The 17740-nt window shown below is 36.4% G+C and overlaps 1 protein-coding gene across 4 annotated transcripts; it reads left to right on the forward strand.

Annotated features, from left to right (window-relative positions):
• The first annotated feature begins 961 nt into the window (after positions 1–961).
• ADHFE1 (alcohol dehydrogenase iron containing 1) lies at positions 962–17511 on the forward strand. Of its 4 annotated transcripts, none has more exons than XM_087931333.1 (14): positions 962–1261; positions 2544–2581; positions 6297–6340; positions 6459–6512; positions 7389–7543; positions 7733–7929; positions 10064–10141; positions 10360–10465; positions 11264–11416; positions 13835–13933; positions 14246–14324; positions 14467–14563; positions 15754–15911; positions 17112–17511. In XM_087931333.1, the coding sequence occupies exons 2-14, from the start codon at positions 2548–2550 to the stop codon at positions 17193–17195; spliced, it is 1338 nt and encodes a 445-aa protein (XP_087787459.1). In that variant the 5' UTR covers positions 962–1261; positions 2544–2547; the 3' UTR covers positions 17196–17511. The 4 variants fall into 4 exon arrangements, with proteins under 4 accessions (XP_087787459.1, XP_026561902.2, XP_087787460.1 ...); XM_026706117.2 differs by having other exon boundaries at positions 962–1035; XM_087931334.1 differs by lacking the exon at positions 6459–6512.
• Positions 17512–17740: the final 229 nt, after the last annotated feature.

Genomic DNA, 17740 nt, shown 5'->3' on the forward strand with positions numbered 1-17740 from the left:
CCATGCTCCATGGGCACAAAAGGTATTTAAAAAGGATCTGTGGTGAAGAAAAAGTAGAGAACAACTGTTATTTAGCATATTAAAATAACAGACATTTCATACTTCGCCTAAAACATCACGCATTCTATAGATTTCCTAGGGATACAATGCCAGCTTTTCATACATTGTAGGTAACATATATAACTCAAGGCAGCAAACATACCTGCAAAATGACGGGTACCAATATATTTTCTCATTTCTGGACATATAAGGAAATTTTTAAAGCCAACCTTCGTGTCCATTATTTATTTGATTTATATTCCACCTTTATACCCAAATAGTATATGCCCTTCAAACACAATAACATGAACACAAAATGCTTAGTATTACTGCAGAGATGCTAAAACACTGCACATTCCAAATAAGGAGCTACACAACTGGCAATCCAATTTTCTGGCCCTCTAATATCCCCATATCCTTTCTACCGTAGACCTTCTTTACATAAGCTAAGAAACTAAGTCTGTAACTCCAAAGAACACAAGATTTTGTTAACAGCATTCATACCCATGGTTTATGCAAGCCAATTTTGCTGGGGTCACACAGCATAATGAACCATAAACTAAACCAGCAGAGTTTTTGAATACAGTTTGTATATGGCTGGCTAATGTGTGATTCATTATGTGTGGTGCTGCTTTAATGCAGTCAGCGTCGGACCCCCGCACCTGTGGCAAAATGCTAGGATAAAAAAGGTAAGATATCCACCAACTAGAGCTAATGCTCTAAAATAGTCTGAAAAAAGATGAACGCATGGCTGTACTCTTCTTCCTCACTTTGATGCCAAACCCATTACGGTTGTCAGCGAGTTGCTGCAGCGGATTGCCCAGCATAGGAATAGAATAGCCGTTTCTTCCTTTCTCTTTTAAAGCGCTTTACTCAATTTGTCCTCAACTTCGCTTTCCCGTCGTCCCTTGCTATCCCAAGCAGAGCGGCAGAAGTCATGGCAGGAGGAGGACGCGAGAAGGTGGCTCGTTTGCTGAAGCAGCTGCAGCTGGCAGCGTGAGTGTTTGTGCCTTAAGTTTCTTGCTTCCTATGGGGGCGCCTGGCAAAAAGCAGCTTGGCTCACTTTCCACGACATTTGAATCAGGCTTGGAAGCTTCGTTTGGGAGCATCTGGCAAAAGCAGCTTGGTTTACTTGGTTTGCTTTCCACGAACTTGGAAGCGGGCTTGGAAACTTCGTTTCTTTACGGCGTTAGGAAAAATAAAACCGCAGCAAACCTTCCGTGTAAGGAAAGATTTGAGAATTCTAAAAGTCCTAAAGCCAAGTTTGGGGATAATTATCTTTGAAGCCGATACTTTAATTTACTTATTTCCATCTAGTTTCTTGCTAAGAGAGAGACAAGCAGAATGCTAGTCTTTGTTTCAAAAAGTTATTTGATCAAGCACAGAAATGGACTTTGGTTTATATGTAACATTTATTTTCGAAGTAAATACAAAAAAAATAAAGAAAATAAAAGAAACAGAGTTTAGTGCATAGTGAAACTGAGCAGCAACACTTCTATGTAATTTACAATTTTATTTAATATTATTCATGCACTGAATGTGTAGCTACCCTCTGCAATATTGCAGAATTGCAATATTGCGGGGGGGATGAAATATTGAAATATAAAATATAGTAATTAAAATGTCATACATTTTTTCAGTGAAGAAAAATGAAACCAATTAGTAATTGTGTAGAATAAAGATATATTTCCCTATGTAGTTTGCCCTTTTTACAAATATAAATAAAACAACTCACGTAAACATATCTTTCAGAGGAGAGCAATACATTTTTAACAAGAATTGAATGATACTACTTCAAAAATGTGCAGGTATAAATGGATTAGAGGCAGTATTAGAGGCAGTATTAGAGGTAGAAAGTGTTGACAATATAATCCATATTTATTGAATCCTATTAAAATAATGGACCATGAATTAATGTTTATTGTATAAAATGTTCAAATTGCCTAAGTTTTAAAGAATTCTAGGTAGTGTGCAGGAGCAGGAGCAACAAGTCTATGCAAAATAATAAACAGGTAAGAATTCAGTAATTGAATAAGTAGTTTTAAATTATATGCTATTTGTAAATACACTACTTGTAAATAAATTCCATAGGAGCCAATGAAACTGTTCTATAAACATGGTTCAATGGGCTAGGCAAAGTGAACATGAAGCATACTCTTAGCCTTAGAAAGATACTTTAAAGTCTTAATAATTTGTTGCTCCTATAACTACTTTATAAAATAAAAGATAAAATATAGCAAATATAAGCAGCCATTAATAATGTAATAAATAACGAGTTGAAATCTTACATTGCAAATGAGTGTAAATTGCCTCATTTTAAGCCCTGTTTAAATTTAATTCAGATTAGATTGTGACAATCGTTGCCATTTCCATAAAATGTAATTGCCACTAGATGGCAGAATGTGCTTGTAAATTAAAATTATAAATTGTTTCTATATAGAAAGTTGATATTTCCTCTCAATACTTCGTTACAGTAATCATTTTCTTTCTTTTTTTTTCAATAGATGCATGTGTCCAGTTCATTCTCACACTTACAGTCAAGGTGAACTGTTATTTTGTGTGTGTATCTATGTCAGTACATTAATTATTCCCTGCTCCAAGTTCTACAAATATTTAATGACTATTACAAAGAGTAATTATTTTATCAGGTAAACCAGGTCAGTATATTTTTCAGGAATTAAAATCTAAGGATTGATTGACAGCATACTGTTAGCAAATCATCATGCTGTATCTGGTGCTGCATCAGAACCTTTATGTCCAGGAAGGCCCAGCCTTATTGGGAGAGAATGCTTTTCATTCCCCAAGGTCAGTTATCTAATAGGTAGTAGATCTTAGATGAATTGCACAGTATCTAAGAGTTTGGAGGAAGTGCAGGTTGGAATCTACTCAAAGTAGGTTGTACATACTTTGAGTCTAAACTGTAGAAATAAACCCTCCTTGGTAACCCCTGATTGGATAATCATACGATGAAATACATGTAAGATGTACTAACTCTGTTTCCTCAAATGCTTTTATTTTTTAATTATACTGTATATAAAATACTATGTTTTATATATAATGTTACACATAATAATAATATACAAGTAGCCCTCGATAACCCATAATTGGGACCAGCAACTTTATCATTAAGTGATGTGGTTGTTAAGTGAAAGGTCATGTGATTGTGCTGAACTTACAACAGATTGTACTGAACTTACAACATGGCACTATGACTTGTGGTCTTGCTGCCAGATTCTCCACTGACTTTGCTTGTTGGAAGTCAGCTGTGAAGCTTGCAAATACTGATCACCTGACCCGGGGGACACTGTGATGGTCATAAATGTGTGACAGTTGTGAAGACAGTTGTGCATGGCAATCGTGTTATAGTGGGGATACTGCAATGGTCACAAGTTCAAGCATCAATCATAAGGTTACTTTTTCAGCAGCATTATAATTTCAAACAGTTTCTAAGTAGGACAGTCATGAACCAAGGAGTACCTGTATTTTTCACTATCAGCTTAGACTTAGATGAACTATCAGAAGAAATTGCTGAATAGAATAGGGAATTAAAGCAAAAAAAAAAATCAGAATTGTAGAACAAAAAAAAATCCCAGTTGATCCATTGCAAAGTTCTACATTCTAAAATTTGGTTAGAGTTTGGTTAATTCTGTAAGCTATCTAGAACATTTTGTGCCAGGGTTCCAAGTAATACACCCATAGCAAACATAACTTCGAGTTAGGTAGATTCCTCAAAGAATGGTTTTATTTGGATATTGGCACAGGCTGGTGAAAACTGACTCTAAATGTTCCCATGGTTTTCACCTAATTAAAAGTAAAAGTCTCCTCCCTCCCAACCATCAGTCACATGCTCCAATCAAGTTGTCATCTAGTTGCCTAGTAATTTCACTCCTCCCCTCTCTGTGGGAATGTCCTTGGTTCCCAGGAGAAAGTGTTTTGTTTGCACTACAAACCCCAACTATCTCTATTCCCCCCTCCCTATCCCCCAGCTCCAGTGTGGCAACACTGAAGCCTCAAAATGGCCTTGCTCTGGTCAGCTTCAGGGTTGACATTTTGCTTCTTGGGCAAAGTGGAAGACAGCAGATTTAATTTTATACTTTGATTGCTGAATTGCTAATTCATAAACTCTATGATTCTAGGAAAATAAACTCTGGACATCCCGAGACAAAATATAGAATCACTTATTACTTTTTTTGGGGGGGGCAACAATTTGACTGTGTTCTTTCCATGTTCATCTCTGAAATCTGTGAATAGCCAAGGAGCACTCAATCCTATGGCAGTGGTGCATCTAATAAAACGTGGGATCAATCAGTGTATGAATTAGATCCACATATAAGCTGCATAGAGGAAGAGCATCACATATATATTACAATAACTCTTGTTTGATTCATGTATTGTTGAATTTAATAATTTGTTTATTTGCAAAAAAAATTATACAGCCTCCACTTAAAAATAAAACCTTGAAGTAGATTACAATTAAAACAGTTCAAGCAATAGAAGTAAATGAAGCTGGTCATTTACAGAGCAAAACTTGCTGGTTATTTATTTTAATTTTAATTTTATTTTTTTATCCTGCCTTTATTATTATTATTTATAAATAACTCAAGGTGGTGAATATGCCTCATATACTTTTTTCCTCCTATTGTCCACACAACAACAATCCTGTGAGGTGGGTTGGGCTGGGAGAGTGACGGGTATGTTATTGTGCTTTTTATTTTTTCTGCCACTTTGGATAATTTAATGAAATTCTGTATAAATTCTGTATAAATTTCAAACAATAAATATTAAACCACAGTGATGAGATGGTAAAAGAGTAGCTTTATTGTAAGCCCTCTTCAGAACCATTCTATGTTTCAAAAATACACATGTTCCAAAGAGAACAATGCATCTAGTTTTCCAAAACCAATAAAGTCTTTAACAAAAGCTTCGCTCTACCAGATAATATAACAGCAGGATTTCTATTGTACCAGCCAAAGAAAATAGTGGAAGTGGCTTGGACATGTTGTTGGGATGTCAAATTAATCACAGAAATTATTGCAGATTCAGACATTAGAGAAAGTTGACCGTGAGCAGAATCGATGAGAGAGACCATAACAAGCAACCCAAAGACAGCAGGTTTGAGTGCAGATAGAGAAAACAGAAATGTTTCTGTATTAATTGTTGGGTGCATCACTACATCCCAAGGCTGATTAGCAGGCTTATTATCGTGGCTTAATTGCTTGGCCATAAATTCAGAAACTAAATATTGAATTCAGCTTCCAGGCAGAAATGGTTTGACTGGGCAAGGGAACCAATGTCTAATTTTTTATATAGGGAGGGAGGGATCTATGTGCTGCTCTTTGGAAAAAAATGTGGCTGGCCTGGCTCCAGACTTAGCTAGAAAGCAAAGCATTAACCTGGTTATTATAAAGGTGAGTACTATTTTTTTCGATAGGCCTACTCTAAATGTAGCTAATTCCAGAAATAATGCCATATTTGGAAGGGAAGTGCAAAAAGGGAAGGGAAGGGGAGAGAAAAACTAATCGTTTATGTTTGAAACATAACATATCCCACTACAGTATTAAGCCAGACCTCCTTAATATTGACCTACTGGTATAGTTTAGAGGCAGGGGACTTGTGTATGCTGTTCTATCAGTGCCCCCCAATACACACTTAGAATGGCCAAGCAAAGCTAATACCCATGGACATTAATGTGCCTGCTTTCCTTTGGGCCTTCCGGGTTCCCTGATTTCCCTGATCTTTCTAAAGCAAGTTTAAGACTTGTGGACTTCAACTCCCAGAATTCCTGAGCTCACATGACTGGAGGAGGAATTCTAGGAGTTGAAGTCCACAAGTCTAAAAGCTGTAAAGTTTGAAGACCCCTGTTCTAAAGATTCTTCTAAATTTAAATGAAATTAAATGGGAAGATAGCAGACTGCAAAGTGCCAGCCTTAGACCTAGAGGTGTTCTTAAAATTAAAAATAGTACCTAAAATAGTTGAACCTCTGGAGTATTAGAGTATCATAAAATTAAAGGTAGTAGAGTCATCATGCCAATTTTCTTTTTGATAAACACTTGCTTTGTGATTGGAAATGCCTTTATGATGGCTTTATATGTCTCTTCAGTTTCCATGACAGGGATGGCATTTTATAGATTTGCCTTCATCTCTATGGCAAAGTTCTTAAAAATTACAGAACCCCAAATGCAATACCCATTCCAGTAGAATTTCTGTCGTTTTCCATAAACTAAGCAGCAAGCTAACATCATTGTTTTCATTCCAGGTACTAAAGACATTGCTTTGGGGAAAACAGACTATGCCTTTGAGGTAAAGACAGTAAACAAATTACTACTTGTTGAAACGAACACTTCTATTAGTTACATTAAAAGTGACTTTTCTGTTTTAAACTATTTTTACTGAAATGTATTTTTCTTGACTTTTCCAGATGGCTGTTTCCAATATCCGATATGGAGAGGGAGTTACTAAAGAAGTGGGAATGGTATAGAATAGTTTATAATATTTCAAAAAAGTGGTTACTTAATTCTTTTTTAAAAAAGAGGAAGAATTTTATATGCATTATATCTATATCACATAAAACAGAATTATCACAAAATATCCTTCGTCTGCCATTGTTTTTAGCTAGGTCAGCTAAGGATTATGAAATTTGGAGTGAAAACATATGGAGAGACCCTGATTTGGAAAAGTTCCTTTGGGTTTTTGGAACATTGCAGTCAAGGAATCAGTGGTGCATTTCAAAATAGTTTACCACCAGTTTGGTGGGCGTGACTTGATGGGCGTGCTTTGTGCATGCACACACATTTTGCTTGTGCACGTGTGCCAAACACACACTTTGTGCAGGCACAGAGGCTTTCCGACTCACCTCCTGCAATCCTGCATTCTCCCTGTCGCTTCAGCAGCTGACACGTGGCAATCTGCTGTGCTGTGCAAAGCAGCTGCACTTCAAAAGCAGGGAATAAAGGTCCGTACGGCAGCCCAGGTGGGTGGCTGGGCCCAAGAGCAGCTCCTCAGAGAGAACCGGTTTGGTCTCCGCCGATCTTCAGCTCTACTGGTATGCCAGAACCGGGCTGAACCGGTAGAATACCACCACTGGAAGGAATTAATTATACCCATCCAACTGGCTCTAAGGCACCCAACTGGAAAAGATAATGCAATAGATATCTTTGAGACCATGTTAATCTGTTAATGATTCTTTCCATTTCAGAAATCCACATAAAAATGAAAGTGAGGCATAATTTGGGAGCCCTACAATGGGCAGCCAACTACCAAGTTGAATATTTAGCATTTTACAATGGAAGCCATTTTCAGATTTGTCTTTTCCCTTTCTTTGATTTAACTACATTTTCATTTACTATAGGACTTGCAGAATTGGGGCGCTAAAAAAGTTTGTGTGATGACAGATAAGAATCTTTGTCAGCTTCCTCCCGTGACAGCAGTGTTGGATTCTCTGACAATCAATGGCATAAACTTCCAAATCTATGATAATGTAAGAGTGGAGCCCACAGACCAAAGGTATTTATTCTTTCCTATGTTTGTGCAGCCTACATGAATAATTAGGCAGAGATGGAGAAGCTATGCACTCTAAATATTGTTATGACTCCTAGTATGGGGGCGGGGCGGGGTAAACACATTATGATATTTTATAAATTGTAAATTGGATAAGTGTAAAATAAATTGAAATGTTTTTTTTTTCATTTCAAGTTTCCTAGATGCCATTGAGTTTGCCAAAAAGGGGGAGTTTGACTCCTATGTTGCCGTAGGCGGGGGTTCAGTCATAGATACTTGTAAAGCTGCTGATCTCTATGCATCAAGTCCAAAATCAGATTTCTTAGATTATGTCAATGCTCCTATTGGAAAAGGCAAGCCTGTTACAATTCACGTCAAACCTCTGATAGCAGGTAAGGAAAAACTCCGTACTGGGGGAGAGGGGTAATTGTAAAACAATAGAGCTTGTGCGATAGGTTTGAGTTCTCATATCATTACTTGAATAGATTTTGTAAATTAATTGGATCGGATTCTCTGAGCTATTTGAGGAAATCACACCAAGGAATTACTTGCATAGCTAGAGAACGTTTCTAATGATTACATATAGTTTTCATTATAATAGGGTGCTCTGTTTTTCTTCTCACTCTTGTTTTACAGTTATTTTTTCCTAATTTGCACCATTTTTCCCAGAATGATTCTACATAATGATATCATATTGCTCCTAAAGCAGATACTGACATATAATATAGCAGCTGATAACCTTGCAGTATACAGGCTGTTTGATAATTCACAATGAATTGGTTGGTACACTGATGAGTAAATAACTTTTATTCATATAGATTACAGATAATCAGAGTTGGAAGGGACCTTGTAGGTCATCTAGTCCAACCCTCCGCCCAAGCGGGAGACCCTGCACCATTTCTGACAAATGGCAGTCCAATCTCTTCTTGAAAGTCTCAACTGATGGTGCTCCCACAACTTCCGAGGGCAAGCTGTTCCATTGGTTGATTGTTCTCACTGTCAGAAAGTGTCTCCTTATGTCCAGGTTAAATCTCTCCTTGTTCAGTTTCCATCCATTATTCCTTGTCTGGTCTACAGGAGCTTTAGAAAATAGCTTGACCCCCTCCTCCCTGTGGCAGCTCCTCAAATATTGGAAGACCGCTATCATGTCTCCCCTGGTCCTTCTCTTTACTAGACTAGCCAAGCCCAGTTCCTGCAACCTTCCGTTGTATGTTTTAGCCTCCAGTCCCCTAATCATCCTGGTTGCTCTTCTCTGTACTATTTCTAGAGTCTCAACATCTTTTTTATAATGTGGTGACCAAAACTGGATGCAGTACTCTAGGTGTGGTCTTACTAAGGCTTTATAGAGTGGTATTAGTACTTCTCTTGATCTTGACTTTATCCCTCTGTTAATACAATTTAGGATTGCATTAGCTTTTTTGGCAGCTGCTGCACACTGCTGGGTCATATTTAGCTGGTTGTCCACTAAGACTCCAAGATCCCTCTCACAGTTACTGCTATTGAGCCTGGTTTCATCCAGTCTATACGTGTACTTTTGGTTTTTCTTGCCTAAGTGTAGGACTTTACTTTTCTCTGTATTGAATTTCATTTTATTAGATATGGCCCAGTGTTCTAGTCTGTCAAGATCCATCTGGATCTTGAGCCTATCTTCTTGGTTGTTAGCTATTCCTGCCAGCTTAGTATCATCTGCAAATTTGGTAAGTTCCCCTTCTATACCCTCATCTAAGTCATTAATGAAGATATTGAAGAGTAGTGGGCCTAAGACAGAACCTTGTGGTACCCCACTGCTTACTTCCCTCCATGTAGATTTAGACCCATTAAGGACTACTCGTTGAGTACAGTTTGCCAGCCAGTTGCAAGTCCATCTAGTGGTGGTGCTATCTATTCCACTTTTTTCTAGTTTACTAAGAAGTAGGTTGTGGTCTACTTTATCAAATGCCTTGCTGAAATCTAAATATATTATGTCCACAGTATTTTGCTGGTCTACTAATTTAGTCACTGTGTTGAAGAATAAAATAAGATTGGTTTGGCATGATCTGTTCTTAACAAACCCGTGCTGACTGCTAGTTATTACTTTACTTGTTTCTAGATGTTGGTAGATCTGTTTTTTTTATTATCTTTTCCAGTATCTTCCTGGGTATTGATGTTAGGCTGATTGGTCTATAGTTTCCTGGATCTGTTTTTTTTCCCCCTTTTTTGAAGATGGGAACCACATCAGCTCTTTTCCAGTCCTCTGGCAGTTCCCGGTGCTCCAGGATTTTTGAAAGATATGATGCAGTGGTTCTGAGATGACCTCTGCCAGCTCCTTTAAAACTCTGGGATGTAATCCATGAGGTCCCCGTGATTTGTTTAATATGTGCTATTGAATTCCAGATGTAGTTGCTTCAGCTTGTGCAATAATATTGTAATATAATAAGTCATCAGTTCCTGAGGGCAGCATATTACCCCACCTCTGCTGTATGTTATTGTGTGTGTAATGATGTGTAACTAAATGTACTATTAAATTTAATTTGCTCTTTTCCAAAGTTCCTACAACAGCTGGAACTGGAAGTGAAACCACTGGAGTTGCTATTTTTGATTACAAAGAATTAAAAGTAAAAACTGGTAAGGGTTTTGTATGTATGCATTTATTTTTATTTTATAATACCTCTTGGCTTTCTTAAACATTTCTTTTCTGAAATTTTATTTAAATCTCAGTAATATTCTTAATTATTTGAAAGGTTCAAATACTTTGCAGACTCTAAATCATTTTAACTGTTATTGCAAAGTCTATTTAGAAAGTTCTTGTTTCTGGGTATACTTATATATTTTTCTATATTTAGGCATTGCATCTAGATCCATTAAGCCTTCTTTGGGTATTATTGATCCATTACACACTCTCCATATGCCAGAGCGGGTGGCAGCTAATAGTGGTTTTGATGTGCTTTGGTAAGTGTATTTCATACAACTTTTTAGCTATACATTATTAGATAATTTCACAATTTGAGACCATACTGTGTTGATATTGTATGTGGGAATGACCTTGGGAGATATGAGGAAGATGTGTAACTTGGGCAATGGTCTGATAAGAGGCAGTTCAGTCCACAGGTAGGAGAAAAGCATAGGAAACATTTCAGAAGAAAAGAAAAGCAGAGTTTCAGTGAAACAGGTTGGCTGTTCCTTGGGTATAGTTTATACGTCCAACAGGTTGTGGTGTTGAGGCTCTCAGATGGAATCATGAAGTCTGTTGCTTTTGCAAGGTAGTCATATTTAGTTGGGAATGAGGTCTAGTTTTTGCTGCAGTTCCAGCTGTTTTTCCATGCATTCAGTCAGAAGTCTGTCTGAGGACAAAAAGGTGGAATACGTAGCCCATTTGATCCAGTCAAGACAAGCTCTACTTATCTTTTATTGAATCATACTGCAAAGTACTTCAAATTATTTTCTTTAAATTGACCTTAAAGAGCTACAAGAGAATATTTTGGTCCTGAAGAGGCATAAAAGAAACATTTGGAAAACATTCATCCTCTATGTAGTTTATTATTATTAAACCCTCTATGTAGTTTATTGGTAGCACAGTATGATGCACATTTTCTGTGGTAAACAGTTGGGAAATAGTTGCACTAAGTATGAAGATACATTACCAGTTTACCATTTTAAAAATGGTTTGCAAATCCTAATACTGTAGAAGACAACCCATAAAGTCAAATTCTTGTGTGTTTCTCCCCACTTCCTCATTCAATCTGATAGCCATGCTCTTGAATCCTACACTGCTCTTCCCTACAACCAGCGCAGCCCTTGTCCTTCAAACCCAGTGAACCGGCCAGCTTATCAAGGAAGCAACCCCATCAGTGATATCTGGGCTGTCCATGCATTACGGATTGTTTCTAAATATTTAAAAAGGTACAAGTCTTCAATGACCTTTTATCCTTGTATTATTTTTCCCCTTTCAGTATCCAAATGAATACTTACACTTTAAAATATACAATCTGTGTTGTGTGTGTTATGCGCTGTGTCCTATAGTATTCTTCACCAGTAGTAAATAATGGCAGAGAATGAATAATAATCAAGGTACTTCCTGAAATAAGTAATTTTCAACTAGGCTGGGGTCTCCCTTTTTGAAGATGGGGATGACCGTGGCTTGTGACCATAGGTTAGGCAAGGAGCTGGTCCTGAAAGATTTTTCAAAGATTATGCTTAGAGATTCTGCTGTGGCAGTGGATAGCTTTTTTAAGAAGTAGGCATATATTCCGTCTGGTCCAATAGATAGAGATGGTTTTAGGTTGCGTAGTGCTTTTTCAACATTGTCTTCTGTAAAATCAATATGTATTAGTTCGTTGTAGTTTTCTGTGGTTCAATTATGAAATACTGGGCATGATGCATTGCTGTTTACAAATACTGAGCCAAAGAATGTCTTAAAGATGTTGGCTTTAATGGTGTCATCGTTGCAGTCTTTACCATTAGGTCCTATCAGGGGTGGGATGGACCTTGAGTCTTTTAGTTGTTTGTTTACAAAATTGTAAAAAGGGCAGGTGAAATTTGTGTGTAGAAGGTTTTCCTCTTGTTTAATGTGATAATTGGTGCATTCAGTCTTTATCTGGTGGCATAAATTTTTGTATCAGCTTTTGAAGTTGGCAACGTGACCAGATTTGTTTTTCTGCCAGAGTGATCTCTTTTTGGATTGAAGTTTCCTTATTGTTATGGGTAATCTATTTTTTGGGGGGGAGAAGTTGTTATTGGTACATATAGTTTGATGACTCTTTTGACTTAAAGTAAAAATATGTTGTAATGGTCTTCAACAGTATTGCATTCAGTGAATAGAGATTGCCAATCAAGGGATGAGAGATTGTTGTCTATAAGATCATAGTTGCCTTTTTTGAAGTTATAATTGGGGATTACGTCATTGTGATGATTTTTGTGTGGGCATATGTTGAGACAAAAGTCAATCATATTGTGGTCACTGTTGGAAAAGGGTTCTTTAGTTTGTATTCCGTAAATTAAATTCAAACTATTGCAAAAGATGAGATCGAGGCAGTTGTTAAGTCTAGTATTGTTGGTTACTAGTTGTTCCAGTCCCAGATTTGTAAGAGCATTGTAGAAGGTTGCATGTATGAGTTCAGTTGTACATTTGTTTAGGGTCCAGTTAATATGAGGTAGATTGAAGTCACCAAGAAAGATAAAAGTATGTGGGCAGGATGTTGCCCATGTTAGTAGTGTATTTAGCTTGTTTACATGTACAATGTCATAATCAGGTGCTCTGTAACATAGTAAGAATCGAAATGTGATATTTAAGGATAGTTCACAGATGATAGTCTCAGGAAGAGCAAGCTCCTGAGTAACTTGGATGTTTTTTAGATGTAAGGACTTTTTATAGAAGATAGCAACACCACCTCCTCTGTGAATTTCATGATCTGATCGGTAAACATGATAGTCTCTTACTGTGGTAATGGAGTCAGGGAGAGATGTGTTGAGCCATTTCATGATGTCGAATTTAGCCATATTTAGTAAGAGGAGAAATTCAGGTATTTTATTCACAAGGCTTCTTGCATTGAGTAGCTTGCATTTAAGGCCAACTGTAGTTGGAATTGAGGTAGCTAGGGGCGTGCGTGCCTAGTCTTGGATGATGGTGGATTGGTTGAAGTACGGTTGTGGTTGAAGGTTGAAGTCCTCCTTACTAAGCAAGAACACAAAATCTTTACAATGCTAACTCAAAACAAATGTAATCCATCACACTCTTGATCAAGATAGTTTGAGTTTCTTCTCCAGCATGTACGTTTTGAATATTGATATTGTTATATCCTTTCTTCAGGGAACAGGAAATGTAAATGTTCTTTCTTTCTACTCCTCAAGGATTCCTCAAAAAATTCTATCAATATTTGTAGATAGGTGAAGAAGTACCTTCAGTTCACTGTATATAAAATAGATAGGGTCTTTCTTTTATCCATTTTCTGATAAATGAGAACCCATCTGTAGATTAAATAAGTTATCTGGATAGTCTGCTGCTGTCCATTCCTACTTGTAGTGCATTCCCCTTCATAAGCTGTGATACCTAACAGTGCTACAACAGTCACTTATCCTCATTCCTACATAGCATAGCTAGTGATAAGAGTTGTAGTATGATGCAGCTGAAAGCCACCAGACTGAGGAAACTGAAGCTGCATTTTTCTGCATGAAAAATAATACGGCTGCTGCTAAGATACAAATAAAGGATTTATTGTCTATGAAAAAAATGAAGAGTAATAATTTGTTAACACTTAAGAATGTATCTTCTACATATGAACAAATCTGCTTCCCTGAATAAAATATTGTTATTATGGGCAGAGCCATAAAGAATCCAGAAGATCAAGAAGCAAGATTTAACATGCATCTGGCAAGTGCTTTTGCTGGCATTGGGTTTGGAAATGCTGGTGTACATCTTTGGTAAGTTAAGTACATCATTTTTATTTGCATTAATAAAACAAATACTTGGTTAAAAATTAAAAGGCTTCAAAATAAACAACGTAGGTAAATTCACTTGAGTTTTGATTATATCACCATTATTAAATTTCCCTTTACACAACTGAAATGAAACACTTTGGCTGAGAGGATCGGGAGGTAAGGTGCTCACCAATATTTTTTCTGTACCTTTCTCTGGACAATTACATTATTAGTAACTTGTATCTGTTCAAATTGTTTACATGATTTGTTTATTCCGTAATTTTGATACTAATTGAGGTTCTTTGTTCTTTCCAGCCATGGCATGTCTTATCCAATTTCCGGTTTAGTGAAGAATTATAAAGCAAAGGATTATAATGTGGATCATTCTTTAGTGGTAACAATTTAATATACTTGTTAGTCTTTTGTCTATAATGATATGTTTGTTACTATGATTTTTCAGTGAATTCTGTCAATGGCTATTGGTAACATAAATTGTCTAAATAAAATGTGCTGTACTGTGCTTTGCTTTGCTTCAGCCACATGGTCTTTCGGTCATCCTCACTTCTCCAGCAGTGTTTACCTTCACAGCACCAGCATGTCCAGAACGCCACTTGGAGGCTGCCCAAATCATGGGTATGAGTCTGTTGATAAAAACCATAAATTAAAAAAATCTGCCAGAGAAGATGGAGACAATGTTTGCCCTTCCTGACAATTTGACAGTGGAAACTGCCTAGGAAATGAAAAGGCTGTTCTCATTTAATCCGTGGAGGATAATGGAACTGATATAAGGAAGATCATTGATATTGATCCTGGTAACAGAAGTTATCCTGGTCAACTTTAATGTTATGTAAAACATTCCATTTCTTTTGATTGAAATGCCTTAAGAATGTATGAAGAGGATGGCTGGGTCAGTCCAATGGCTCATTTCATCCAGCCTAGACAACCAAGTATATTCCAGAAGTACACAAGTAAGACAGGAAGAGCCCACTTTGATTGTTCTCCTTAGTGTTCCCCAAGCTTTTAAGATATGCTGCCTATAATGCTGCATGCTACATTGCAATGTTAGTAGGTCAACCTCCATAGGTATGTCTAATTCATTTTTAAATTTCAAATTTGTGTTGGCCACACATCTCCTGATAGCGTTGAACTTCATTATTTAATTATATGCTACTCTTTTCATGTGCATATCAGAAAGCTTAGTATGAGTAAAGTACAGAAGACACAGTTTTCCATCTTGCTTTATATGAACACTGAGATTGACTTAGCTTGCCTTGGTAAAGAAAAATAAAACATGAAAGAAGATAGGTCCAACAAGCAAGGGGAAAAGACATTAATTTGAGAATGTGGACAGGAGTTAGATTTAAATTAAATCAGTTAGAATTAAATTCTCTAAAGTGACAGAACAAAACCACAATGGAATGCTGAATGTGGCCCCTCTTCTAAACAACATTTCAGCTGTTTTCCATCTCACCTATCTGGTTGCCATTATCTCTAGCTAGCATACCTGATTTAGAATGAAAATTCTAAATATCTGGGAAGCTTCAACTTGGGTTGGGCAGCTTTCAAATAATGGGTCTTACTGAATGCAAAAATGGCAAACTATTTTTCACGGCAGCTAATTTGGTCTCTCATTTTGCTCCCCACTTTAGCTCAGACTATATTTTTTAAACCACTTTAATAGAGAAATGATTTCATGAACTTTAAGTTGATGTTGTTCTTAGAGAAATGTTTTAGTGTATAAAGATATACGGTGATGAGGTATTCAATGTTATGATAAGTTACAACACTATTTCTTCACAGACTAGATGTTTCTTATATTTTAGGAGCTAACATCAGTAATGCCAAGATGAACGATGCTGGGTTTATTTTGGCAGACACTCTCCGAAAATTTTTATTTGATCTCAATGTTGATGATGGCTTAGCTGCCCTTGGTTATTCAAAAGCTGATATTCCTGCTTTAGTCAAAGGCACCCTGCCTCAGGTATGATATTTTGCAAGATCTGCTTCTCTGGAAATAACTACCAGGTCTTGATGGGTCATATTTCCATGCTGGCGCTTAGAATGTTTTTTGTTTCTTCTAGCAGCAATATATAAAGAACAAGTTATTATAGGGCTTCACTTTTTTTTCCATAGAAATTTTGTCTCAAAAAGAGAGTAAAAAGAAAAAAAGTAAACATTTGCTTATACAGGGACATTTAATGATAATCACACTTAATCTCAAAAAATGGCTGTCCCATTGCAACATTTGATAACAAACAGCTGTGTATATGTATCCATGAGTTAAATGAAGTTATGAGAAAAAAGACATGAAGCTATTACTTATTCTTTCAGGGTCACAAATAGCCCTCTCTATTGATCACTAGCAGTGTATCTTGAGTGCTATAAGTCACCAATATTTGAAGGGCCTCAAATTCCTTAAACCTATTAATTGCAGTATGAGGGATTTTTGTCCTTATTTTTGCTGTGTCCATTTCATCCAGTTTTGACAATCAGATTGGCCATTGAATTCTGCTAATATGAGGCAAAATTTTCCTTAGGACATCTGAGATATTTTTCTATGTCACATATATTTTATGTCATAACTTACTTTACAAACTTTCCAGAGTTTCAGAAAGTTCACAACATAGTCCGTATTTCCACTGAACATTCAGATTTGTTATGTAAACCTTTAGATCCAATGTAGGTGGCTGTTTGTTCACCACATGGCTAAAAAAGAACAGTAATATAGCTGCTGAACTGTGGACATGCATTGGAATCTAATATTCAAAAAGAGCATTCTATATACCTATATATTTATATACTTAGCAACAGCAACAAAAATTTAATTAAATATGTCCCAAATCATCATCTCTTTTCCAATGGTCTCTTTTTCACCATCTTTTGCAACGTCTGCCATGATGTCATAATAAGCCTGCTTTAAGCATAGAGTCCTGGCTTCCCTATTTATTCAAAACATAATTAAAAATATCTTTATTCCAAAAGAAATAAGATTGCAGCCTTAGTTACTGAAATACTAACATCATATATCATAAAATTACTGAATGTATACTAGTAGGATTAGTGCACAAGGCAGATTTTCTAATAAAGTTTTCATTGTACCAGATCTATCTGTGATGTATATTCTACCTAGCTATTGGTTTTGTCTAGAACTTTACAGAATGTACTCTTTTTCTTCTTATAGGAAAGAGTGACTAAATTATCCCCTCGCCCTCAAACAGAAGAAGAGCTGTCAGCCCTGTTTGAAGCATCCATGAAATTATATTAATTTGTTTCTGGTTTTTTCTTTTTTTTAAACTTTAAGCAGTGTTTTCTCATTTCAGGAGATGAATCAATTCAAAATATTATATGGGGATTATATGTAAATGTTATTTCCCATTAAGAGCTGTATCATTTATGTTTATTTTTACACAAGATTATAATTGGAGATATTCAGATTTCATTCACTAGTGATCACTGGAACTAATTACTGATAGTTTTATTTTATGAGAATACAGTAAAGAAGTTTCTGGTTTGCCATTTCACTACCTCTATGCCAACTGGGTCAAGCAGGGATACATAATAAAACTTTTATATGTTCAAAACTTTCTGTTGTGTATTTTACTTTTATTATTATTGGTTGTTGCATATAGCAGTTTCTCTTCATAATTTCCATGTAAACAAGGATGCTTTGTAGTTTTTATAATTGAATGCTTGGCTCTGTAATATTGCACCCAATTGATTTTGTAGTAGAACTGTTTTGTGGCAGTATATTAAATGTGAGTCTGAAGGTCCTCTGATATTTATTGCTTGTAAAGGAGGATGGCAAAAGAG

The sequence above is a fragment of the Pseudonaja textilis genome, chromosome 3 (genome assembly GCF_049901715.1).
Source record: "Pseudonaja textilis isolate UNSWEBS1 chromosome 3, rPseTex1.2, whole genome shotgun sequence".
NCBI classification, from domain to species: Eukaryota; Metazoa; Chordata; class Lepidosauria; order Squamata; family Elapidae; genus Pseudonaja; species Pseudonaja textilis.